The following is a 27677-nucleotide window of genomic DNA, read 5'->3' as shown; positions in this document are numbered from 1 at the left end:
TCTGCAAAAGAAAATTAACATTTAGTAGCACGCTAACGAATTTTATCTCCAAAGAGATTAGTGCATTGGCAAAGTATTCTGATAACAGTGGAGGGCTGTGAACAGCAGGTACCAAAAACACCCAGCCTTACAGATCTCAAGGTAGCGATGGCCTTCACTGATCACTCCCTTTGTCAGAAGTCCAAAAAGAACTTGCAGCATGATCACCTGCCTGCTGAACTTTCACTCTAAGCAGCAAACTTTAAGGAGCCAAAGAGGAGTCCCCAGTGGGCAAGGGATGCAGAAAAACATGTTAAATGTAAACTTAAAAGACAGCAAAATGGGACACAAACCCCAATTCAAATCCCAGAGATGTGGGCAAGTTCCAAAAAGTAGTTGTTAGATTTTATTTTATTTTATTTTTAAAGAATTTTTGTGAGTTTATTTGAGCCAAACTGTCAACATATGCCGGGAAGCAGAACCTCATCGAATTGAGATAATGCTCCCAGTTAGATTTTAAAACTGAACACACCTGATTTCCCAAAAACACAATACACAGAAATTTCAGGGGTAAATGGAAAAATCATCAGAGAAATGCTCAATGAACATCAAGCTATTCAACTCAAATATCTTAGGGCTGAAACATACCCTCTATTCATTCAGCCAACAATGCCTCTTGTTTCTTAGCAGAGATGCAATTGGTCAAGGACACCAAATGGCTTTAGAGAGCAACTTTTTAAATTTTCCTTCTGGGCCAAGGTTAGGCCTATGAGATTCAAGCAGCCCTGCAAGACCTGTGAACAGCAAGTTCTAAAGGTCCCAAGTTCTGGCCCCTCCTTCCCAGACACAAGGACAACACACAAACTGTCCTGTCAGGTTACATTTTATATTTTGAAATATGAAAACGTAATTTAAATACTCTTAAGGCATTCATTTATTAAAACGTTCTCTGCCAAGATTTCACATTAGCTTAAAATTAAAATCAGTCTTTACATTTCGCTACTGAGGTATCCACCTCAGCGTATCTCATAAAAACACCTTCTCCAGCAATCAATGTTACCAGCATCCATATGGTGAGCCCATGGTCAGCCTCTTTGTTCCCTAAGTGAACCAACTAGATGTTAATACTGCTCTGCTACAAGGTAAAAGCTCCTAACTCAAACTTATTGAAAAAAGAGTGAAACTTCTGCAAAGTGCACTTTAAAGAAGAGGTACTTTTTGCTTATGAAAGGAAACCAGTGAGTCCTCTAAAAATAATAAAAGGGAGTATTTTACAGTCAAGCACATGATTTGGATTGAATAATTCAGATGTTGCTCTGCTGGTCCAAGCTGTTAATACTCTTCTTGTTCCTCCCGTGGGCCCCCTTCATCAGGTATCACAAAGCCTTCATCTGTGGCATAGAGAATGTCCACACTCCTCTGCAATACAGGGTTGTTTTCCCCCTAGTTCCCTTGGCAAATCAATTTAATGGTCCTTAGCTTTCCAAAGTAGAAATCGCTTTCTTTCTCCAATTCTTTGAGGGTAAGTTTCAATATGCTGACCTGCTGCATCAGTTCAGTTACTTTGTCGTCCCCATTGCCCACACCAGAATTCTTTCGCAGCACACCTGGGCCAGCCTTAGGGGTTGCAGTAGTTCTGTGTGTAGCAATGGGCCTCTGTGGAGCTGCACTGCTAGAGCTGAGAGGTTTCTTTGGTTTGTTCATAGCTGGAGCAACAAGGGAGGGAGCCACTGCAGTTTCTTGACCTTGTCTGGCAGCTACAGGGTCATAGTCTTTTCCATCATAGTTTGCATCAAAAAAATTTCTTGAACCACTGAACGAATTCAAAATTGTCCTGAAATTTTCCTTTTACTAATTTGTCCACAGGAATTATTTTGTCAACACCCATCCTCTTAAAACTTGCTTGTAGTATTTTGAAGTTCTGGGTGTATTCATGTTCTGGCTTAGCTTGAAATTTCACTTTCTTCAAGGCAATGGAGCCAGGGAACAGCATGTCCCTAAACTGACAATAGGCAGCCCCTGAGCACAACTGTTCCACCTTTGTCAGATTCAACTGCAGGGACTCATTGATCCAGGCCAGCATGTCATGTCAACTTAGGTTATCACTGGTGACTGAGGTTGAATATATGCTCACTGCCATCTTTGGCTCGCGGAGGAACCAAGTCCACTGCCGAGCCCAGCTTCGGTTCCGTCTTCCTCTCGTTCAAATCACCTGACCCCGCCCGCCCACGTGATGACTTCACTTAATTATTGCTTTTTAAATATACATATATTAATTGATTTCAGAGAGGAAGGGAGAGGGAGAGAGAGATAGAAACATCAATGATGAGAGAAAATCATTAATCAGCTGTCTCCTGCACGCCTCACACCCACAGCCCAGACATGTGCCCTGACTGGGAATCAAACCATGACCTCCTGGTTCATAGGTTGACACTCAACCACTGAGCCATGCAGGTCAAGCAACAGTTATTACTTTGAGGAGTGGGACTGTGGTCCAAGGGAGGGGAAAGGGCATTTCCTTTAGATTTTATATCTTTTAAAATTATTTCAATCTTTTTAAATTTTTTACTGATTTCAAAGAGGAAGGGAGAGGGAAAGAAAAATTGAAACATCAGCTGCCTCCTGCATGGGGTGCGGGGTGGGGAAATGGAGGGGGGGACCCCCGTGAGCCCGCAACCCAGGCATGTGCCCTGACCAGGAATCGAACCATGGCCTCCTGGTTTATAAGTCGATGTTCAACCACTGAACCACGCCAGCTAGGGAAAATTATTTCAATTTTTAATGATTTGTATCCATTAATTTAAAAATCATTATTACAAACACAGTCCAATTGCTGTAAAAATTTAAATACAGCAGAAGTTAATAAAAGTCCCTTCTCTCCCACCTCTTAATCCCATCCCTAGAGTACAGTAAACCAGGATATGAGTTTGGGGCCTGGTTACTCAGTGTAGTTTCCAGAACAGCAGCATCAGGATCATCTGAGAAATTGCTAGAAATGCAGATTCTCATGCCCCACCCCAGATTTGCTCAAACTCCATAGCGGAGCCTAGTAATCTGTATTTTAAAAAGCCCCTTGGTAATTTTGGTGCATGCTCAAAGTTGAGAATCATTTCATTTTTGCAGGTTAGACTAGATCTTTGGTGGTAGTGTTGGGGGCAAGGGGGATTTGAGAAGAATCCTCCTGGGGAAAACTAATAATTCAAAATGACATGTCCCCATTCACCCAGTGAGCTCTTGGTCAAGGGTTGGCAGCCCCTTGAGCTCACTGTGACCTCTACATTGGGGTTGAGTGATAACCGTACTGCCACAGTTTGAAGGCATTATCTAGAAAAGGGGAACATGTTAGAAGGAGAACCAGGCCAGCATGGCTCAGTGGATGAATGTTGACCTATGAACCAGGAAGTCACAGTTCAATTCCCAGTCAGAGCACATGCCCGGGTTGTGGGCTAGATCCCCAGTGTGGGGTGTGCAGGAGGCAGCTGATCAATGACTCTCTCTCATCACTGATGTTCCTCTTTCTTTCTCTGTCTCCCCTCATCTCTGAAATCAATAAAAAAAAAGGAGAAAGGTGAAAGGAGTATAGAAGAAACTAAACAAGGATGAGTCAAGAAAGGAAAAATGGCAGAGAGAGAATGAAGATAAAAAAGTCATAAGATGGCAAGTACATGACACCAACACCTTAGGGCCACTCATTCATTGAGTTAATTCATATTTATCATTTTAAAATTATAAATCTCTATATCTTTGTTAATTTCCTTCCTCTGACTCACACATTTCATTGTCTATGAAACTGAGGGTCCTTATGACATTGATTAAGTTTAGCTTGAAATCATAGCTCTAGAAATCATATGTCTCTCTCTTTATGTGTATATATACCCCTCAGAGATCTATCCTCCCTCCTGCCCCCAAATCAGTAACCCAGGAGGCAGCAAAAGATAGAACTCAGTCCTGACTAATGGTGTCAAGGTCTGGACCTCTGGCAGGCTAAAGATAACATCTTGACCTAAGTTATGTTTCAACTCCAGGCCCGCAGGTGGAATGATCCCCTGGCTACTTTCCAAATAAACCAGACAGAAGGACACGGGAACAGACCTCAGAACTATCCTCAAGACTAGAAGAAATGATTTATTACCTTTACCTCACCTCTGACCAATCAGCACCCAGTACAACCCCAAACCCCTAACACACAAGTGTCTTGTGATTTTGCCCTTTATTACCTGTAACCTACATGCCATCAGGCAGTTGGGGGTATTGAACATCAGCTTCCCATTCTCCTGGGTGTTGTCATCTATAATAATAAAAGGGTAATAGGCAAATCTACTGAACGGCCGAACAGTGGAACGATCATCCGGACGACCTTCCGGACAAAGCCAGGGCTGTGAGGGTGGCTGGGGCTGTGAGAGCGGCCAGGGCTGTGAAGGCCTACTCTTGGATGAATTTCGTGTATCGGGACTCTAGTTTATAATAAAATAACTAATATTTCTCCACTGTAATTTTCAGTGTTTAGTGTTTGGCTCTGCTAATGCTGGATGGACAGACTTTCTGTTCCTCTGACCTACACATTTCATTGCCTATTATTTACCAAATGTGATAAGTTCATTATTTCTTACACCATTCAGTGTCTTGACATTTAGGAAGTGTTTGCTAGTGATACCTGCTCCCTGGCCAAAGAACCATGAGCTCTCAAAGGGTTCCAAAGACTCATAATCTAACTGGGCATGTGTGTGTGTATGTGTGTGTTTGCTGAGGAATTTCGCCCACTGTGGAGGTGTGAGGTATGGTAGGAGAGGAAGTGCACATGAAAGCAGTCTGGATGCAGCACTATCAACAATCTAGTCAACACATATGAAGCTCAGACTGGAAGGGATCTTCTAGAGTTCCTCAAACATCGACCCTAGTCCCACAGGCTTGACTGTACTGCAGAAGAGCCTGGGGAAAGCTCCTTCAACTGGGCTGGGGTAATGAAAGACAGTGCACACAAAAGTAAGTAGTTTTCAGCGCTGGCCTGTGTGACTCAGTTGGTTGAGCATCGATGGTTCAATTCCCTGTCAGGGCTCATACCTGTGTTGTGGGCTCAATCCTCAGTAGGGGGCATGCAGGAGGCAGCCAATCAATGATTCTCACTCATCATTGATGTTTCTCTCCCCTCTCCCGTCCTCGCTGAAATCAATAAAAACATTTTTTTAAAAGTAAGTAGTTTTCACAAGGTTTGAGATGGGGGGAACATTAAACAATTCTAAGTATAGAAGCTCAGACCAAACAAAGCTTTAAGTATTTTTAGCCTATTTTCTTTTTTTACAAAATACCCACCACTTACCTATGACTTCCAAAACATTGTTCTGTCTCATGAACATGCCTGTCCCAGTCAAGGAACCAGCATTTGTTTTATCAGGGGAAAGGTTGCAATGGTGGATTTAGTATAAAATGCTGATCTATCTTACTGTGTTCCATTTTTTAATTTGATGACATCTGCAAGAGTTTAAGGGCAACAATTTATTAAACCAGATCTTTGACTCATTGAGGCACTTTGCTTCCTTATCCTATATAATAAAAGGCTAATATGCAAATTGTCCCCCAGGAGTTCGAGCAGGGGGCAGGGCTGGCTGGCCAACTGCCTGAGGCCCCTCCCCCAGCTGGCCCCACCCCCAAAAGCCCCCCCCCATCAGGGGCGGGGTGGCCAGCCAACCTCCCACGTCCCCTCCCCCTGGCTGACCCTGCCCGATTGCCCCAATCCAGTCCAGCTGGCCAGACCCCACCCGTGCACAAATTCATGCACCGGGCCTCTAGTATTTTAAATAAAAGAGCATTTACTCTAATAGATTCCTGGAATTATAAAGCTGGAGCCACTTAGAGATAATCTCTGACCCATTAATATTGCCTTGAGGAGTTTTGAGAAAAATACAATGCCCATGCCCCACTCTATACCAACTGAATTTGAATCTCAAGGGACAGGACCAAGGGGGCACCTCTGGTTTTAAAGCCACACAAGTGATTCCAACAGGATTGAGAAACAGCTCTTGGTAAAAATATATATATAATCCTATCTAATAAAAGAGTAATATGCAAATTGACCATCACTCCAACACACAAGATGGCTGCCCCCATGTGGTCAAAGATGGCTGCCCCCATGTGGACACAAGATGGCCACCACAAGATGGCCAGCAGGGGAGGGCAGTTGTGGGCGATCAGGCCAGCAAGGGAGGGCAGTTGGAGGTGATCAAGCCTGCAGGGGAGGGCAGTTGGGGGGGACCAAGCCTGCAGGGGAGGGCAGTTAGGAGTGACCAGGCCTGCAGGGGAGGGCAGTTAGGGGCAAACAGGCTGGCAGGGAAGCAGTTAGGCATCAATCAGGCTGGCAGGGGAGTGGTTAGGGGGTGATCAGGCTGGCACACAGAAGTGGTTAGGGGCAATCAGGAAGCCAGGCAGGCGAGCAGTTGGGAGCCAGCAGTCCTGGATTGTGAGAGGGATGTATTTTTAGCCTATTTTGCCTAGCAACCATTTTTACTCCATCCTACTGGGATCGGGCCTAAACGGGCAGTTGGACATCCCTCGAGGGGTCCCAGATTGGAGAGGGTGCAGGCTGGGCTGAGGGACACACACCCCTGTGCATGAATTTCGTGCACCGGGCCTCTAGTAATAATAATAATAATAATAATAAATAAACAAAACACAAAAACAAAGATAGGACCTACTATTTCAGAATCTCTGTGGGAATAAAATGCAGGAATCTTTATGTTATTAAAAATACCCAGATGATTCTTTTGGAAACTTACATTTGAGAAGCAGTACTTTATTTCAATTGGAAATTTTTATAGCTTTTGAATGCTTTCATTTGTTGAATATTGTAGGTTTCATCTGTTCAACTGTTAAATATACCAAATAGTATGTTTAGTATGAATTCATTAAAGGATATTTACATGTATATATATATGCATAGGAAAAGCAACTGGAAGGATGATGGATGGATATAGATAGATAAACACTGTCTCTGGGTAGTTGGTATATGGATGATCTTTGTTTTTCCCCCCTTTCCATTTTATTTCTATCTCATTTTCTCTCTCTATTTAAAGAGGAGTCTTCCTCTTTCTTTTCTTTTTTTTAAAAAAATATATTTTATTGATTTTTTACAGAGAGGAAGGGAGAGGGATAGAGAGTTAGAAACATCAATGAGAGAGAAACATTAATCAGCTGCCTCCTGCACACTCCCTGCTGGGTATGTGCCGGCAACCAAGGTACATGCCCTTGACCAGAATCGAACCTGGGACCCTTGAGTCTGCAGGCCGACGCTCCATCCACTGAGCCAAACCGGTTAGGGCAAGTCTTCCTCTTTCTGAGTTGAATTTCCCCTTCTGAAAAACAGGGTGTTGTAACTTAGTGAACTTCAAGACCAGGTCCTGTTCTGGCGGTCAGCGACTTCGTACTACCCACTAGCTCACTTGCCCATTTAATAGCATGAACTGCATAGGTAACAACAGTGTTTGGAGAATCATCGTATGTGATTCTTGTATGTATTACGTCGTGATGCCTAGCAACCGTTTTACTCCAGCAAAACTATACTCTTGTTCAAGGAATAGGAACTGAAATAATCTCTACCATCTACACCACCCAAAAGTTCATCCTCTCTCTTTCGCCTCAGATAAGGCCGTCCGCGCTTATCTCTTAAGAACTTAAGAATGACCGTGAACCAAAAAGCCAGGGCGTGGTCGTTCCTCCCACCCGCCCTACATCACTACCCTTTTCGCGGCTTTGAAGCGCAGAGATTGGCTGAAGGCAAGAAAGAGCCCCGCCCCTAGTCTTATGACCCGCGCTGAAGCTCCCAGTCCCGGCTTTTATCGCGCTGTGGTCGGTGGTCAGCAACTGTCTTCCTCAGCTTCCCGGAGCCTTTTCCGTGGTGTTGCTGCTCTCGCCGCTGCTCTCTTCCGGATCATGGTGTGCTTCCGCCTTTCTCCAGTGCCGGGCTCGGGGCTCGTTCTGCTCTGCCTCATTCTGGGTGAGTTGTCGGGCCCTCCTGCTTAGTACCCGCCCCGCCTGGGCCCAGGGCGCCCAGTTCAAAGGCCACAACTTGCCGTACTGGTCTCAGGGGTGGGGGTTGAGAGGCTGAACAGCTGACACTGGGCGGTGGCGCTTGCCTCAGGTGACAAGCAATGACCTAGACAAGACCCGACGGAAGGGATGGCGGAGGAAGAGCCAGTGAGAGTAAGAAAGGGCAAGTAATCAGGGTGGGCTGGATGCCAAGAGAGTAGGTAGGAAAGAGCGAGGAGTGAAGCGGATGGGGTAGGAAGAGTCATTTGGGGAAAATACGAAGGAGTGAGCTTAGAAAGTCGATACGTGCTGATTCTAGGGTGGCAGAGACAATTAGGAAAGCTCTGGCTTCCTAGGATCAGGGAAGAGTTTTGAAGATGGTGGAAAAGTAAGGGGCGAGAGACAAAATTGGGGAAGGAAAAGACTGCCTGCGTGAAGAACTTGAGGGAAGTGGGGCAGATATGACAGTTGACTCTGAGGGACAGTGAGAGGGTTGGGGGCTTTGGTGGAAGGGTGATTAAAGAGATGAGGAATGATTCTGGATTTGACTTTGGTAGTTGGATTTCTGAGGGGGAAGGGACCTAAGGTGGCTGGGCAATTTCCAGGCAAGAAAACTCAGGCTCAACCTTTGGAGAGTAAAGGGATGAGTGGAAACTTCGATAGGGAGTGAATATCTGACTTGGAGGTGTTGAAGGTCAGTTTTCTACTAGTTTTGCTACTTTTCCCAGCCCCTAAATCCTCAAATGTTTCAATTGGAAGGACCTTCCAGATCCAAGGTTTTGAGAGTGTATCCGAGTCTTGTATGCTTCTTTGCTTTCAGAAGCTCGTTTTCTTCTTCCTTATCATACAACTGGCCTATTACTTGGTTTTCTGAGGAGGAAAAGGTGGAGGAGGGTTGGTAAGTTGCTAAGGACTGGGTTGTTATCACTCATTATGTGGCTTCTGGAAAACTCCACTGAACACTGGTGAGAGGATGAGAGTGAAAAAGACAAATAATATCTTATTATCTTATCATCTCAGAATGGCTGGGTGAATGTTGGCTGATTGTGTTCCCCCCCACCCCCCCACCCCCGCCCATAAGCACTCAGTTTAATGCCTGAAAGGTGAACTTTGACTAGAATGTCTCTTCCTGACCTGATTCATCCTGTTTGTTGCTACCCACTGACTCTTGCTGTTTGTGACCTAATTAAAAAAGAAACAAAAAACTGAAGGGACAGATCAGATGGGAGCGGAGAGGAAATCGATATATTAGGGGCCTGAGAAGACAGTGAGGAGTACACATCTTATAATTCACACTTCAGGAGAATAAAATCAGCCCCCTAAAACAGTGGATTCTCAATCAGGGGATATTGGCAATATCTGGAGACATTTTTGGTTGTCACAGCTGGGAATTGCTTTTAGCATCTAGTGGTTAGAGGCCAGGTATGCTTCTAAATAACCTACAATGCACAAGACAGCTCCCCCAAACCCTAAACAAAGAATTATCTACCTCAAAATGTCAGTAGTACCAAAGCTGAGAAATCTTGCTCCACATCCATAGCATTGAAAGGATTCTTGATTATCTGATGTAGTGATTCTCAAGCATCTTTGCAGGGAGTCTGTCAGATCAAAACTATTTACAGAAAAATACTAAGATATTATTTGTCTTTTTCACTCTCCTCCTCTCATCAGTGTTCAGTGGAGTTTTCCAGAAGCCACATAATGAGTGATGACATCACCCTGATGGCTCTGATATGTTTTACTTCTCAGTTTTAAATTCTATGGCAAATGCCTATAGATATAACTCACATAAAAGCTCTTTGAGATCCTCGGTGAATAAGAGAGTAAAGGGGGTCTTGACACTGAAACATTTCTGAATCTCTGATCTAGTCCAGCTGTCCACAAAGTGCAGGAAACTCTTCTGTAGCCTTTCTGAAAGGGGGCCGTTGAGGCTTTGCTCAAGCACAGTTTGAAGCTTTCATGCTACTGAGAACTGAGCGATCCTAAGAAAGGATTATTTACCAGAAAAGCACCTTATCAGTGACTAGAACGCATCTAACCACAGCATCTGTTAACCAGTAATTCGCTGCCAATTGAATCTGCACAAATACAACACTGTTATTGTTTAGAGAAAGTGAAACTAATAAATAGTCTTACTTATTGGTTTTCATGTCATTAATTTTTTTTAATGAATGCTCTTTTGTTTTGATTTTACAAAAGCAATGCTTGCTCATTGCAGAAAATAAACATGCAGAAGAAACATAAAAGAACCTATCAGCTCATCTGCTAGTTTGCCATTTATTGATTGGGACTAACTAGATTCACCCTCTGGGAAGATTTCCTAGATTGATTACCTCCACTTGCAAGTTCAAAACAGGATTTGGAGGAGTAAAAGTTTTCTTAAAAGGTACTTTAAACAGATTTTTAAAAGGTACTTTAAACAATGAAATAAAATTTTAAAAAAAATGTAAAAAAATAATAAAAAGTACCAGGATGAAATAGAAACCATGTCTTCTATATAGCTGCTTTTTCCTGACAGCTGTTGGTTAAGTGTGACACTAACTCAGGGGTGGGCAAACTTTTTGACTCGAGGGCCACAATGGGTTCTTAAACTGGACCGGAGGGCCTGAACAAAAGCATGGATGGAGTGTTTGTGAGAACTAATATAAATTCAAAGTAAAGGAGCGGAGGGGAGAGCAAGAGAACCGGATAGAATAGCCGGATCCGGCCCGCGGGCCGTAGTTTGCCCAAGGCTGCACTAACTCCTTCCATGTGGTTTTGTCTTGAAATTTTAGCAGGTCTTCAGTTGCTTGGTGCATTTTGTATGTTGCTTTTATATATCAAAATGGCTACCAAGAATAAGTTTTTGAAAACTCAATAAATATTTGTAAAGTATCTGTTATGGATCCTATGCCGTTCCTGGGTACTAGGAGGGTGGTGAAGGATGATCTGTTCTGAATTTATAGCCTCATTAGCATTAGTGTTTTAGCTGTGCCACCTTGTGACTTTATAACTATCCCAGCTTCACCAGTAACTTTACTTTTTAAAAACAGCTGCTTTAGAGGAAGTGCAGAAAAGAATTCTTCGAGTCTGTCTATTGGCCTTTTCCACAGAGTTAAATATGCTGATATTTATTTGAATTGTAACTGACTAGAGCACTTTCTGGAGAAGAGCTATATAGCAACATTATAAAGAGAGTACTAAATGAAAATCCTTTCCTAGCATCATTGCCTAACTGTATTCCCGTCATGTGACATCAGAGATTTCAGAATTTTGTGGGTTTTGATTCTTATAACTAGTGACTTCTGGTTTTTATAGGGTTGAAGCTTTTCTGGGAGGGAAAAACCTCATAGAAATACCCTGTGTGTTTCACTGGTTGGAGCCCCTCCTTTCCACAAGTGTTTCTTGAATGCCTATTTGGTACCAGCCGCTATACTAGGTGAAAGGTATAGTGCAAAGGGAAAGACAGATGAGGTCCCAGCTCTTGGGAAGCTTACATTTTAGTGGCGGAAGACAGTCCAACATGTAAATAATAGAATTTCAGATAGTCCTAGGCAGTGTGAAGAAAATGCAGCAGGTAATGTGGAAAAGGAATGAGCAGATGATAGGGGTGTTTAATGGAGTCAGAAGGCCTTTCATTGTTGTTTGACATTTGAGCAGAGACCTGAGTGTTGGAAGGAGATCAGCCAGGTGAACATCTGGAGGAACAGGAGTAAATCTTGACTTTCCCAAACTCTTAGTTTATTACGCTAGCCTATTTTCTACTCTTTTTTTCCCTAACAGTACCAGAGGTGTTCATTTCTGAGAGTGGAGACTATCTTATGTACAGTTATTTCCCTATACCTACATAGCACAGGGCTTGGTACATATTTAACTCTCTGTAAATTTTTGTTGAGGGTACTCATTGATGGGCACTGGGGATATGATGGTGAACTAGACCAACTTGGTCTTCTTATTCCTCTTGAATCTTAAACTATGTTTTGAAAGAAGTTGTTTTTGTGTGTCTTTGAATTGAGAACATCAAGATCAGTGCTAAGCAGTACAGATAATTATAAACCTATTTACTAAAGTATAATCCCATATAATAATGCTAGTATCTTACCTGTACCCCTTCAGATATACCTACATAGTAGTGAAGGTTAACATGAAGAACGAGGAAGTCTGGTGAGAAAGAGAATATGGTTTTAACAAAGAACCAACTTCTCTCCTTTTGTGGGTGATCTAAAAGAGAACGTAAGCATTGAGATTTTTCTGTAGCCTAACCAGATTTGGTTAAACTGATAATTTTGATTTCAAGGTTCTGCTAAAAATTATTCTAGCTATATTAGTGTGACTTGAAAGGACAGGCTATCATTGGTTATCACATCTGATAGGATTGTAGATACTCAAATATTTCATATGAGTGCAGCTTTCTTCCTCTGTATCCTTGGGTGGAATTTATGATCAAGGTTTGTTTCACAGTACTATGTCTGACTTAAGTGATCCATTGGTGCAGGAAGGCTACTTTTCCTCGTGTAGTAACAAAAGCATTCTGGTCATAATTTTGTATTACAGTGATCAGAGATCTTCTATCCAAAAGTACTTGTTGGTATCCTGCTATGTGTTGCAAGAGAGTTCTGGAGGTCTGCCAAATATCACTCAGCAATAAGCACTTTCCACTAGTTGGATAATGTTGAATCTTATTTCCTTACCCACTCTGTGACCTTAAAAACATTAAATTATTTTGTAGCTTGCAATCATATTATTACTTTTATTTTTAAGAGATTTACCAGAAATCAAGAGTATCAGCGACTGAATGTGATGATTGTACCTATATTAGAAATTATAAGTGAGGAATTGTAAATGAGGAATCTGCCTTAAACCTGTGAATAGAAAAGGAAGAGTAAATAGGTAGTATATGCCTATGTCCTGTTCTTTTGTTAAGACTCTGCTCAACGTCATTTTGAATTGGTGAGTGTGAGGACAAGAATCCATAACTTTAATATGATGAAAGTAAACATAAACCTAAAAGTTGGGAAGGGTTCCTTTAGGTGCTGTGTTTACTAGAAGGGAAGCTTGTAAGCTGGAACCTCTAACTTGCTTGACAAAGTTCTCTTAGCTCTGAGGGTTTATATCCTTTTGAAGAACCTATTAGAGAAATATGCACACTACAATTCTTCGCAAGGTTAACTTACCTAGAGTCTCACAGCTAGTAAATTGGATGGCCTGATTTGAATTCTAGTTCTTCAATTCCAGGGATGGGGCTCTTAAGCACCTCATAATATTGCCTCTTAGATCATTGTTTGTTTTACTACCAGTATTATGTTCCCACCCACCCCATCTTCTTTACAAATGCATATTTTTCAGCTACATTGGGTCAAATAGACTTGTAAAAACCTAGCCATTTTTTTGCAGTATCTTATGCTTTGAGAAATAACTTCTGATTTCTAAAAGAACCTATACATGATCTCTTTAAAAACAAATTAGAGAGGATATTTGAATTTGAGAAAGTTGATTTTGAGGACTGCCCTTTTCTTTTCTTTGGAGAATGAACTCTCAGCTCTATAATTACATACTCTAGGACAGTGGTCGGCAAACTGCGGCTTGCAAGCCACATGCGGCTCGCGAGTTGCGGTTTGCCGCTCTGTTGACTAATGAGTTTGCCGACCACTGCTCTGATATAGTCAACTGTGGTTTTTTAATCACATAAAGCCTTTAAACAAAAATGGTTTGGTTGGTCTAAAATCAAACACCGAAATCAGGATGGAAAATGCTGGAGATTTTTTACCAAAGTGTAAATATTTCAACTATAAACATACCTTATGAGAAAAGCATTTTTCCTAGCCCAGAATTTATGTCAAAATTTGTTGAGGAAACTGACATGGGGGTTGAAGGAGCATCTAGAAAACTGACAGGTTGGGTTCATGATTTGGAAGAGCTAAAAGATTGGCCTTCCTATAATTAGATTAAGCTATATTTCAGGTCCTTATTGCAGTGTATTTGTACCTTGATATAATCAATCAGTTTTTATTAAGAATCTAATATATATTCAGCACAACTAGGAATGATAGAAGATAGAATAAAGGTAATAGACATACTTCCCACCACCATGACACCCATGATGGATGACATTCATATAAAAGACACACTCCTAGGGGCTGTAGCATAGATATGATCATTTGTTTAAAGGAGTATATTGGAATTCAAAGGAATTGCAGAGACATTATCAAAAGAAATCTTGAATTCATATATATCATTCAGTCATAGACTTTGGTATTTTTTTATTAGTTAACAAATTACTTGTTGCATGCTATAATTTACCATAGCACATAAGTTTGTTGGGAAGTGATAGTTGAAAACTGTTTTTGGAGCTTATGACAATAAGGAAGACAGGATTTGCAGACATAAAATAACTGAATAATTCAGGATAGTATGAGATATATTGAAATTTGGGGATGTGCACTGTGACTGCTCCCCCAGGGCGTTTATAGTCAAGGAAATCTTTGTGGAGAAAATGGCTGCTGGAAAAATGGATAGCATATCAGTCCAGGTTCTTTAATTGTAAGCAACAGAAATAAAATCCAATTGATTTTAAACAGAAAAGGAGTTTATTAAAAAGATATCTGGGTATATGCATACCCTTTGACCCCCATACCCAATAGATGCACATACACATGGGTTCACTGATGTGTTCATTTGTAATAGAACCAAACTGGAAATTATGCAAATGCCCATCAACAGTAGTATAGATGAGTAGTAGTCACCCAATGATAGAAAACTATACATACAACGTGAGAATGGACAAACTGTAGTTACATACAACTGGAATGAACCTCACAAACATATTGAGTGAAAGAAGCCAGACATGAAAGAGCATAGAATGATTCCATTTATATCAAGTTAAAAAACAGGCAAAACTAATTTCTCCTGTTAGAAGTCAGGATAGTGGATAATGGTTAACCTTGGGAGGGAAATGGTAACTGGAAGGAGGAACTGGAAGAACTGTGAAAGTACTGGAATATTCTGTTTCTTGACACAGGTGGGTTCAGTTTGTGAAAAATCTTTGAGCTGTATAATTAATGTTATGCATACTTTTATTTATATACTAGAGGCCCAGTGCATGAAATTTGTGCACTCAGGGGGGTCCCTCAGCCCAGCCTGCACCCTCTTGCAGTCTGGGAGCCCTCGGGGATGTCCGACTGATGGCTTAGGCCTGCTCCCCCATAAGCATCCTTAGCGCTAAGCTCATCAGCCGTGAGCCTGGCTTCTGGCTGAGCAGCACTCCCCCTGTGGGAGCGCACTGACCACCAGGGGGCAGCTCCTGTGTTGAGTGTCTGCCCCCTGGTGGTCAGTGCGCCTCATAGTGACCGGTCATTCCGCCATCGGGCCAAATGTGAGAGGGCTCAGTCCAGGCCGAGAAGCCCCTCCAGTGCACGATCAGACCTGGGGAGGGATCCGGGAGGGCTCCAGGGTTTGTCTGGCCCATCTTGCTTAGTCCCAATCTTCTGGACCCCAGCAGCCAGCTAACCTACTGGTGAAAGCGTCTGCCCCCTGGTTGTCAGTGCACATCATAACAAGTGGTTGAGCAGCCTTAGCATATCATTAGCATATCATGCTTTGATTGGTTGAACAGCTGACCAGATGACTGGACATTTAGCATATTAGGCTTTTATTATATAGGGTATATACTATATATTTCATAGAGAAAGGGAGAGGGAGAAAGAGTTAGAAATTCTGGGGGGGGGGTCAATGATGAGAGAGTATCATTGATAGGCTGCCTCCTACATGCCCCACACTGGGGATTAAGCCCATAACCCAGACATATCGAACAGTGACCTCCTGGTTCAAGGGTCAGTGCTCAACCACTGAGACACACCAGCTGGGCTATGCGTACTTTTCCCTTCCATATGTTATGCTGCATACTTTTCCATATGTGTGTTGCACATCAATACAATTTTCCTTTATAAAATATGCATATTAGGTAATGCAGAATTACTGGAGGTCCTGGCTACATATCCCCAACTCTGACTCAGTATCCCAAATCATGTTCTTGAACTGCATTTCCACTGCCAAGCATTGAACTGAAGCTTGCACCACTGGCCACTGCCACTACCAGCTCTGCCTGCCTTGTTCCCTGGGAGCTTAATTCTGCTGTAGCTACTTCCGCCTGAGGGAGACAGTTCCATTCCTGGCTCCTATACAAATTCTGGTGTGCATGCCTTTGTTAGGTGGAGCCTAGCACAGGATCCCATCCTTGCTGCAAGGGAGGCTTGGGAAAACAAATATCTGACATTTTTAGCTTTTAAAGTAGGCAGTGATGTCTGTTAGAAATTGTAAAAAAAGAAGGAGAAGGAGAAGAGGAAGAAGGAGGAGGAGGGGAAGGGGGAAGAGGAGGAGGAGGAGGAGGCAGTGGAGGGGGTGTTTCAAAGTGAAATCTTTCCTGAGGTGAACATTTAGGTCAGTAGAAGAAAGTAAATTTCAAATGTTAGGTACAGTGTCTAGGGGTAGAGATTGAATACAACATAGCATTTGGGTCCAGTGGAACAAGTTTAACCAGATCAAAGGGTGTGTTCTGGGAAAATGGCTAGAGAAAAGTTGAAGGAGTAGGGTGGGAAAGATTAAGGATTAATTTGAAAGCCAGGCAGAGGAATTCAAATTTAATATGGGAATTTCAGAGCCAATAAAAGTTTGTGAACAAGAATGTGTCCTGAGAGGAAGAGGTATTCAAGGACCATTAATCTGACAACACTTCTAGGAGCAACAGCTAGGAGGTGTCTAGTAATTTAGGGAATGGATGGTGGATTGCGAGTAGAAATAAAGGACAAAGACTGGATTTAAGAGAGCATTTGAAGGGAAAAAAATCAATAGGACTTAACCAAGAAAATGAAGGAGAAGGTAATTCTCCTACTTTTGAGCCTGATGTGGTACCGCCTTTCATTCAGAGCTAGAGAGGGTGAGAAGGGGGCCAGTTTGGAGGAAGCAGAAGAATGAATTTTCATTTTGGAATTGTTGAGTTTGAGGTAATAGGTCTTTGGGTAATAGTAAAAGTAGTCCCTGTGCAGTTGGAGATAGAGGCCAGACAGTGAAGTAAGCTCTGCGGAAGGAATACTAGTAGCTCTCACAGGAATAGAGGGTGTGAAGGGACTAGAACAAATGTGCCAGAGCTCAGGGTGCTTCTCAGATCTCACATTTAATGTAGTGGTAAATATAATGTAGTGGAAAATTTGGACTACAAATTGTACCTTCTGCTTCGTAAAGCTTCACCTCGGCCCATATTGATACTATTATTATTTGATGCTATTTTCTTTCTATTACTCTAATATCTTTGAAGTGTATATAATTAATCCATATGAGGCTTCTCTTGGTTATTTCTAATAGTTTTGAATGCTTTGAATACAAGGAGAATATGTTCAAGCTAGGGACTTTAAACAAGACTGAGAGAGGCTGCATATAAAAAGCAGGCCTCCAGTTGATTAGAAAAATTACGAGCTGGAATTCTCAGCACCACTATCGGGTAGCCTTGGATCAGTGATGACAGCTCCATTCCATATTGTACTTAGAAAAGAATGGCTGTAAAACCTACTTAGGCCTCACAAGGTCTTTTCGAGCCTTAGCCAATACATTTAGGCACTGTCAGTAACCACAAGCTTTAGCACAATATTCAGGCTTGGCAAGGCAGCCTGGACTCTGGAGCCTGACCACAGGCTTTTGTGTACAGCTTGTAAGCTGTTGCTGAGACACGCCTTCTTAGTATTCCTCTTAGGACTTTATTCTCTATAGTCTGTAACATGTTCCTACTTGTAGATTATGCTAGATTGCTCAGATATCATTAAAGGATTTGCAGCTATCTTAACAGAAAACAGCTCATCCCTTGGGTGATGTGTGAAATAGTGAAGAAAATCCTTAGATAGTTACCCATCATTGAAGCTGCTGGTGTGTTTGCTGGCATATTGTACCTTGAGTCCTCTGTCTCTCCAGGGTAATAGGTAATATCCTCCCTATATTTAGCTTAGTGTAGATCTTAATCAAATTAGCAGAAAAGACTCAAGGGTTTGTCTGTTTCCCCCATGGTTTCTCTACCTAAAGAGGTAGCAGGTTGACAATGCAGGAAGTGATTTTGAGTCCATGTCAAAGGATCCATCAGCCTTTCTAATTAATAGAATTTGTAAGTGAAACAAAAAGTGACGAACCAATATTGCATTTATAAAAAATAACCTTTTGCTTATGGATCAGACGACCTTTGCAACTCTGCTCCTTTGCTCACATGGTTGACATGCATCGAAAGAGTTATCCCACCTCTTCACATCAGAAGAAAGTAGTTTGCCTAGACATCCGTGTGTCATAGTTCATGTAGTTTCTGACAGGCTTTAAGGCAACAAGACCATTGAATATCAGATCTATCATTATTTTTGCAGAGAGAGTTCCCTGAGTTGGTTTGAGAGAAGCAGGAGTTTAATACCCTTTCCAAGCTCCCCCTTACCTCGTTTATCCTAAAGGGCAAATATCTGAACAGGCAAACTATAATTGGTTAAAACAGAGCCAGCAAGGCACAGATTAATGTCACCAACCTGTGCCATTACCTATACATCCTAGGTCCAGCAATCATTCTTTTGGGAAGAAGAAATGCTAACTTTATCAATAGCATTCCACTAAAGATAAAAAGAAAAACAATGACCAAGATACCATATCTATTAAAAATACTGTTTCATTTTAGAGCTGGTTGAACTTCAGTGGTGGATACAGCTTGTTCTTATATATGTTTTTGTAGTACAATTTAAAAATCTTATTCTTTTTTAATCTTTTTAGGAGCTGTCTCGTCTTATGCATTAGAACTTAATTTGACGGATTCAAAAAATGCCACTTGCCTTTATGCAAAATGGCGGATGAATTTCACAATCAGCTATGAGACTACAAGCAAAAGTAATGTAAGTATTTTTCTTTTTCTTTGAGTTTTATAGCAGGAATTTAATTCTATTCTTTTTATCCTTTACATGCATTTATACAAATAAGATTTCTTATGTTAACTGACTTAAATTCTGTGGGTTTTTAAAAAAACTTGTATCCTTGAATATATTCTGATCAGTGTTGGAAGGAATATTTTAATTGGTTCTTTGAAGTGTTTTTGGAGTTGCTTAAGGGCAAATGATCTGAAGACTCTATGGTGTTCTAACTACTTCTGTAATGTTTTTAACATGTATTAACATCAAAGCTTGTCCCTTTTAAAATAGCTTGCTATTAAAAATCTCCCTTTTTGGCAGTACTTCTCAATCCCTTTGCCTTTTTATTTTCTTTTAGTTAAGGTCTTGCCTGCTTACAACCTGATTTTTAAAAAATCAACTTAAGAACAGAAGTTCAGGCTAGTTTTCCTTTTCCTTTCAGACATAGTCATTTGTCCAGAAGACTGGTGTGTAGCTGAGAAATCTGAGACTGGTTTACACAGCAAATCAGGCAAAGGGCAACCTAGCCATGGGGGATGTGTGATGTAGACTGAAGTGGCACATCCTGCGAAAATGCTTGATGCTCACTACTGTCTGTTTGTTCCTTACAAACTTCTTTTTTATTTCAACTTCATCTTGTTTGTTTGTTTGTTTATATTACTACTAGAGGCCCAGTGCAAAAAATTCGTGCACCGGGGCGGGGGTGTCCCTCAGCCCGGCCTGCACCCTCTCCAATCTGGGACCCCTCGGCAGTCGGACATCCCTCTCACAATCCGGGACTGCTGGCTCCTAACCGCTTGCCTGCCTGCCAGTCTGATTGCCCCAACTGCCCTCCCTTGCAGGCCTGATCGATATCTAACTGCCCTCTCCTGCAGGCCCGATGGCCCCCAACTGCCCTCCCCTGCCGGCCTGATCTCCCCCGACTGCCCTCCCCTGCCAGCTCGATCGCCTGCAACTACCCTCCCCTGCAGGCCCGGTCACCCCCAAGTGCCCTCCTCTGCCAGCCTGGTCGCCCCTAATTGCCCTCCCCTGCCAGCCTGATCTCGCCCCCCAACTGCCCTCCTCTACCGGCCTAATGGCCCCCAACTGCCTTCCCCTGTTGGCCTGGTCACCCCCAACTGCCCTCCCCTACTGGCCATCTTGTGGTGGCCATCTTGTGATGACGTGAGGGCATCATGTGAGGGCGCGAGGACCACCTAGGCTTTTATTAGTATAAATTAAATTTATTGTGGTTTATTGGTTAATAACTTGTAATTTTCAGGTGTACAAAATTATAATACGTCATCTGTATATTGCATTGTATGTTCAACACTCAATCTACTTTCCATTACCTTATATTTGACCCCCTTTACCTATTTTGCTCTCCCCACCTCTCTTTCCCCTGTTGTCTGTATCTATGAGCTTGTTTTTGTTTGTTTTGTTAGTTTATTGCTTTTTATTTTATATTTCATATATGAGTGAAAGCTTATGGTTTTTGTCCTTTTTCAACTTAGCATAACACTCTCAAAACCTATCCATATTGTTGCAAATGGCAATATTTCATCTTTTTATGGTTGAGTAGTATTCCATTGTATGTATGTACTACATCTTCTTTATCTAATCATCCACAAATCAAACTTCTTTTTCTTTTAGAAAACTGTAACCATTTCAGACCTTGGCAATGCAACATACAATGGAAGCATCTGTGGTGATGATCAGAATGGTTCCAAAATTGAGGTGCAATTTGGATATGGTTTTTCCTGGACTGCGAATTTTACAAAGGAGGTCTCTACTTATTTAATTGAAAGTATCTCATTTTCCTATAACACTAGTGATAGCACAACATTTCCTGATGCTAAAGAGAAAGGTAACCTTAATAATTGGATTTGTGTTATGTTCTCTTGCTGTTCATTAATAATAAAAATGTGAATAATTTAAAAATTATGCTCATGCATGTATGTCTTCCTATCTAGACTGGAAACTATGCTTTTGTATCCTTCCACACCCATGTACACCCATGTTCAACACAGCATTGATATTTGCTATGCTTTGTACCAGATAATACCTTAATCCTTCCCAATAAGACTGAGAAGTAGGTATTTTCCCAACTTTACAGGTAAAAGGAATGAGACTTGATGATATTAAATTACTTTCCCAAACATCACACAGGCTAGTAAGTGGGTGAGCTGTTTTTTGAACCAAAGTCTATTGAGCTACACACTTAACTATTACTATTTATTTCATTCAATGGGCACGCAATAAATGTTGAATCAATGAACAAATCCTTTATTAATAACTATTTTAAATGTGTACAAGTTCAGTAATCTAAGAGCAGCAGAAATGCTTCATCTGCAAATCTTTTTAACATTTCAATAGGATTTTGCCAAAAAGTACATGATGATTAATTAAAGGTAAAATGACTGGAGTCAACATTTGCTGCTATTTTGAGACAATATCAGGTCAAAATGAACTTGGAGAAAGCATTGGCAATTAGGTCACCATTATAACTACTAGAACTGAAATGTGTATTAAAATGTTTTGAAGGCATGGATAATGGAGATTTCCATTGTGTTAGGGATATAATTCTCTCCTTTCTTCCCCCTCTGTTGAGGTTGAGTTAACTTGATGTTTGTAGTAGCTTAGCATTTCTCACCAGTATTATTTCATTCTGACCCCAGAAATAGATACAGAGACTTCAGTTGCCTAGACCTGGAGATAAATGACTCATTTGGATATATGGATATCAAAAGATCATATTTTAAGGACCCAGAAGTGAATGTGGTCATATAAAATGGGAGTTATCGCATTTGGAAATATGAGATTTGGAAATCAAATCCTAGTTTTCTTTTTTACTAATCTCTTAGTTTGAGGGGATAAGTAAAGCAAATTTGTTATGAGATATTGTATATATTTAGTTTTGTGCCCTACATTGTATTTCAGAGCTAGTATAAGATTTGCCCCTCACTTTCAAGGAGCTTAAACACTAGTTGGAGAGACAAAGTGAAATTATTTTTTCAAGTTATATGGGAAAATTAGAAGGCATTGAGATCTGTGTGAAGTTGTTGTTTGTGCTTGGGAGGCTGGAGGGCTCATAAACCTTTTCTGACAATGTGAGAGAACCCCTCTCTCAAAATATAGAGTGACTTTTGCATATTGTACATACTCCCTGAGCCCATCTGTGCATGCCTGCAGTTAAGAGGCCAAATTTAAAGTGTTCTCATAAGGGGTCCCGATTAAGAAAGAGCACAGAGAAAGGAGAGGTCAGTGTGTATTGAATTGAAAAGTAGGACCTGAGCTGAAACTCTGCTAATGTAGAATTAGAGTAAGCAGGGAATTTTGAGCAGAGTATTTCCAGCAGGGGGAATCATAGTGTGTGCAGCAGTAATTGGAGAGCTGCCTGATTAAAATAGAGGCTGTGTGTGTAGCAGCAAGAAAATCAAGTTGGCTAGGTGGCAGTGGGTCTAAATTATAGGAAGCCTTGGAAGCCAAGGAAAGGCATTTAGCTTGATGGGGTAGGCACTGGGGAACCATTTTAGGTTTTTACCAGGAGAGTGATATAACAAAAGCAGAGACTACTAGTTTATAAAGAATGTTCTGCAGGATTAATTTGGAAGTGAGGAGACTGTATGCAGAGAAGCCAGCTTCAAAGGCTATTATAGTAATTAAGGTATGATGTGATGAGTGCATGGACCAAATGGGTGGCAAGAAAAGGAGGCGGGGTTTAATCTGACAGATTTGATGGGAAAACTTTGGACTCTAAAAGTTAACACCTATTTCATCCAGCTTTTATTTTAAATAAGGAGATGAAGTTTTTTTTTATTACTAGTATCTGTGTAATATTTGAAACTATTTGGAATTTAAAAGGGCTTCCTTAAATGGACTGTTGATGGTTTTTGAAATAATTTTGTGTTTTCTTTTTAGGCTTCTGATAATTGAAGTGACTTGGAAATTGCTGTTTTCTTTAAAAAAATTTTTTTCTTCATTAAAATACAGAAAAGTACCAAGAATAATATAATAAGCCCACATGTAGCCATTACCTAGAATTAGTAAATGCCATTGTTTTCACATTTATCTTATCTTTTAATTTTATTTTTAAATATATATTTTCTCTTTTTTTCCCCTTTTTTATTGTTTAAAGTATTACATATAGTAGTACATATATCTCCTTCCCCCCCCCCCCATTGACTTTCCCATTGATTTCAGAGAGGAAGGGAGAGGGAAAGAGAGATAGAAACATCAATGATGAGAGAGAATCATTGATTGGCTGCCTCCTGCACACCCCACACTGGGGATTGAGCCCACAACACAGGCATGTGCCCTGACCAGAAATTGAACTGTGACTGCCTGGTTCATAGGTTGACGCTCATCCACTGAGCCACGCTGGCTGGGCTAAAGAAATAAAATCTTACAAATACACTTGAGGTTTCCTTTGTACCCACTCTCTAGAGCCATTTTCCTCTCTGCCTCCTGAGAAGTAACCACTCTCATGAATTTGGAGTATAGCCTTCCTGTCTATTTTTTCATTCTTGACTAATACATATGTCAATATATATGTTCATGAACAATACATAGTTTTAAAATGATAGTTTTATAGTATAATTCAACATTTCTACAACTTGTTTTTTCATTCATTTGTGTGTTTTTAAAAATTTCTTTGTTGATTAAGGTATTACATATGTGTCCTTATCCCCCCATCCCCCCACTCATGCCCTCACCCCTGTTGTCTGTGTCCATTGGTTAGGCTTATATTCATTTGTTTTTTGAGGTCTAAATACAGCGAGTTCATGTAGCTGTTCACTTACTTTAAGGGTAAAAATTTTGGAGAAACATGTTCTAGTGTATTGGTAATTTTTTTTCTTTGGCCATTAGGGGGCGCCAAGGCAGCATTAACTGGCTGCCTAGCTATATGATGGAGAGACACAGAAAGCAGCCTATATTATGGACCTTGAATAGTACCTTCCTCCCTTACTGCTTCTCCAAAAGAAACTAAGCCTTTTGGGTGGATAAGTGTGATCACAGTGTTTTGAAGTTTTACTATAGGAAGTATAATAAATACTCTGTACAGAATGGCTATAACTTACTGCTTTCACATTCTGAAGATTTCATGAAATGGAATAGTCTTGGAATTCTATCCAAGAAGAGGTTCCAAAAATTCATATAGTTACTATAACTTACTTTGGGATAGTAGCACAAAAATAAGGATTTACTATAAAATCCCTGATTAGTGCATCTCTCTTCCATTTTAGTCACTGTCCTGTTGATTCTACCTTAGGTATATGTTTTCAGCCTTGCCTCTTTGCTCTCTTCCTCTCACCATCTTAGTTTAGGCATCCCGCTCCTTGCTTTTTAAAAAATTACTTTATTGATTAAGGTATTACATATATGTCCTTATCTCCCCCCATTACCCCCCCCCCCGACCCCCCACTCATGCCCTCATCCCCCTGTTGTCTGTGTTCATTGGTTAGGCTTATATGCATGCATACAAGTCCTTTGGTTGATCTCTCCCCCTTACCTCCACCCTCCCCTACCTTCCCTCTGAGGTTGGACGGTCTGATCGATGCTTCTCTGACTCTGGATCTGTTTTTGTTCATCAGTTTATGTTGTTCATTATATTCCATAAATGAGTGAGATCATGTGATATTTATCTTTCTCTGACTGCCTTATTTCACTTAGCATAATACTCTCCAGTTCCATCCATGCTGTTGCAAATGGTAAGAATTCCTTTTTACCGCAGCGTAGTATTCATTGTGTAGATGTACCATAGTTTTCTAATCCACTCATCTGCTGATGGGCACTTAGGCTGTTTCCAAATCTTAGCTATGGTGAATTGTGCCGCTCTGAACATACGGGTGCATATATCCTTTCTGATTGGTGTTTCTGATTTCTTGGGATATATTCCTAGAAGTGGGATCTCTGGGTCAAATGGGAGTTCCATTTTTAGTTTTTTGAGGAAACTCCATACTGTTCTCCACAGTGGCTGCACCAATCTGCATTCCCACCAGTAGTGCACGAGGGTTCCTTTTTCTCCGCATCCTTGCCAGCATTTGTCGTTTGTTGATTTGTTCATGATAGCCTTTCTGACAGGTGTGAGATGGTACCGCATTGTTGTTGTGATTTGCATCTCTTGGATAATTAGCGACTTTGAGCATGTTTTCATATGTCTCTTGGCCTTCCTTCTGTCTTCTTTCGAAAAGATTCTATTTAGGTCATTTGCCCATTTTTTGTTTGGGTCCTTTAGCTTCCTTTTGTTAAGTTGTATGAGTTCCCTGTAAATGTTGGAGATTAAACCCTTATCAGAGATAACATTGGCAAATATGTTCTCCCATGCAGTGGGCTTTCTTGTTGTTTTGTTGATGGTTTCTTTTGCTGTGCAAAAGCTTTTTATTTTGATGTAGTCCCATTTGTTTATTTTCTCTTTAGTTTCCATTGTCCTAGAAGCAGTATCAGTGAAGAAATTGCTTCGGCATATATCTGATATTTTGCTGCCTGTGGATTCCTCTAGTATTTTTATGGTTTCCCGTCTTAGGTTTAAGTCCTTGATCCATTTTGAGTTTTTTTTTTTATTAATAAATCTTTATTCAGATTATTACAATTGTTTCTCCTTTTTCACCCCATAGCTCCCCTCTACCCGGTTCCCACCCCACCTTCTGCCCTTACCTCCCCCCCACTGTCCTCATCCATAGGTGTATGATTTTTGTCCAGACTCTTCCTGAACCCCCCATACCCTTTTCCCCCTGAGAATTATCAGTCCACTCCCTTTCTATGCCCCTGATTCTATTATATTCACCAAATTATTCTGTTCCTCAGGTTTTTGTTTTTTTTTAATATATTTTATTGATTTTTTACAGAGAGGAAGGGAGAGGGATAGAGAGTTAGAAGCATCGATGAGAGAGAAACATCGATCAGCTGCCTCTTGCACACCTCCCACTGGGGATGTGCCCGCAACCACGGTACATGCCCTTGACCGGAATCGAACCTGGGACCCTTCAGTCCGCAGGCCGACGCTCTATCCACTGAGCCAAACCGGTTAGGGCTGTTCCTCAGGTTTTTAATTCACTTGATTTTTAGGTTCACTTGTTGACAGATATGTATTTGTTGTTCATAATTTTTATCTTTACTTTTTTCTTCTTCCTCTTCTTTAAGAATACCTTTCAGCATTTCATATAATACTGGTTTGGTGGTGATGAAGTCCATTAGCTTTTTCTTATCTGTGAAGCTCTTTATCTGCCCTTCAACTCTGAATGATAGCTTTGCTGGGTAGAGTAATCTTGGTTGTAGGTTCTTGCTATTCATCACATTGAAAATTTCTTGCCACTTCCGTCTGGCCTGCATAGTTTCTGTTGAGAAATCAGCTGACATTCGTATGGGTGCTCCCTTGTAGGTAATTAACTGTTTTTCTCTTGCTGCTTTTAATATTCTCTCTTTGTCTTTTGCTCTTGGCATTTTAATTATGATGTGTCTTGGTGTGGTCCTCTTTGGATTCCTTTTGTTTGGGGTTCTGTGTGCTTCCTGGACTTGTAAGTCTATTTCTTTCGCCAGGTGGGGGAAGTTTTCGGTCATTATTTCTTCAAATAGGTTTTCAGTATCTTGCTCTCTCTCTTCTTCTGGCACCCCCATAATTCTGATGTTGGTACGCTTGAAGTTGTCCCAGAGGCTTCTTACACTATCTTCAACTTTTTGGATTTTTTTCTTTTCTTTTTGCTTTTTCGATTGAGTGTTTTTTGCTTCTTTGTATTTCAATTCTTTGACTTGATTCTTGTGTTCCTCTAGTCTGTTTTTGGGTCTCTGTATAATATTTTTTATTTCAGTCAGTGTATGTTTAATTTCTAGTTGGTCCTTTTTCATATCTTCGAGGGTCTCGTTATATTTATCGGCCTTTTCTAGGATATTCTTGAAAAGCCTTATAACCGTGGTTTTGAATTCTATATCCAGTCGTTTATTTTCCTCCATTTCTTTCGTTTGTGATCTGTTTCTTTGATGCCGCATTTTCACTGCTTCCCTGAGTTTGTAGGATAGATTTGTGTGCTAGGTTTCCTATATAGCCCAGTGGGTCGGCCTCCCCAGTTAACCTGAGGTGGACACTCTTGGTGCACCCCTTTGTGGACTGTGTGTACAGCCTTGTTGTAATTAAGTTTTGATTGTTGTTGGTATCACTGGGAGGAATTGACCTCCAGGCTAGTTGGCTGTAAGGATGAGCTGTGTCTATGCTGGAATAAGTTTGGTGCTGGAGACAGCCTTATAGGATTAGACTTGCCAAATTGCAATAGCCTCTGTGCTCAGCTTAGATGGGGTGGAGTCTCAGGGTGGAGCAGACAATCTTGGCTTCCCGTCAGCCTTGCCCTTGAGCGCACGCGCGCACCTTCAGTCCTCTGCCTTCCCCGGCTCCCGAGTCTCCACCCGAGAGTCTAGACTCCTCCCACAAGAGCGTGGGTCCCCACGGACTCGCCTGGGACTGGGGTTCAGTGCAGTCAGAACTGGGGCTCAGTGCAGTCAGGAGCCTCTGACTCCCTTCCACTAGGGAAAGCCTGTGGCAACCTCCGCAGCCTTTGTGCGCACTGGCACACGCGCGCCTTCAGATTTCCGCCTTCCCCAGCTCCTGAGTCTCCGCCCGAGAGTCCAGACTCCCCCCGTAAGAGCGTGGGTCCCCAGGGGCTCGCCCGGAACTGCGGTTCAGTGCAGTCAGAACTGGGGTTCAGTGCGGTCGGGGGCTTCCTTCCCCCTTCCGCCAGAGAAAGTCAGCCAGGCTCTCAGCCGCCCTTCCTCTCTACACGCACAAAGACCCTTTGCCGTACCGCCAATTCTCTG

The 27677-nt window shown here is 41.5% G+C and overlaps 1 protein-coding gene and 1 pseudogene across 5 annotated transcripts in view; one reads left to right on the top strand and one right to left on the bottom strand.

The window, feature by feature from the left end:
- Positions 1-1311: 1311 nt before the first annotated feature.
- LOC308239394 (microtubule-associated protein RP/EB family member 1-like) lies at positions 1312-2119 on the bottom strand (annotated as a pseudogene). Its single transcript has one exon. The product of its transcript is annotated as a microtubule-associated protein RP/EB family member 1-like (transcript).
- A 5648-nt stretch (positions 2120-7767) lies between these two features.
- LAMP2 (lysosomal associated membrane protein 2) overlaps positions 7768-27677 on the top strand; it is a 59404-nt gene continuing 39494 nt past the window's right edge. For 3 of the 4 annotated variants that reach the window (XM_080653417.1, XM_080653416.1, XM_080653415.1), the window contains exons 1-3: positions 7771-7966; positions 18763-18881; positions 20526-20739. In XM_080653417.1, the coding sequence (XP_080509543.1) occupies positions 7774-7966; positions 18763-18881; positions 20526-20739 (526 nt within the window). In that variant the 5' untranslated portion in view covers positions 7771-7773. Of the gene's footprint in view, positions 7967-18762; positions 18882-20525; positions 20740-27677 lie in introns of all 4 variants that reach the window. The other variant, XM_080653414.1, reaches the window with a different exon arrangement.

Source organism: Plecotus auritus (genome assembly GCF_963455305.1).
Source record: "Plecotus auritus genome assembly, chromosome: X".
NCBI classification, from domain to species: Eukaryota; Metazoa; Chordata; class Mammalia; order Chiroptera; family Vespertilionidae; genus Plecotus; species Plecotus auritus.
This window is presented reverse-complemented; position numbering and strand designations above follow the sequence as displayed.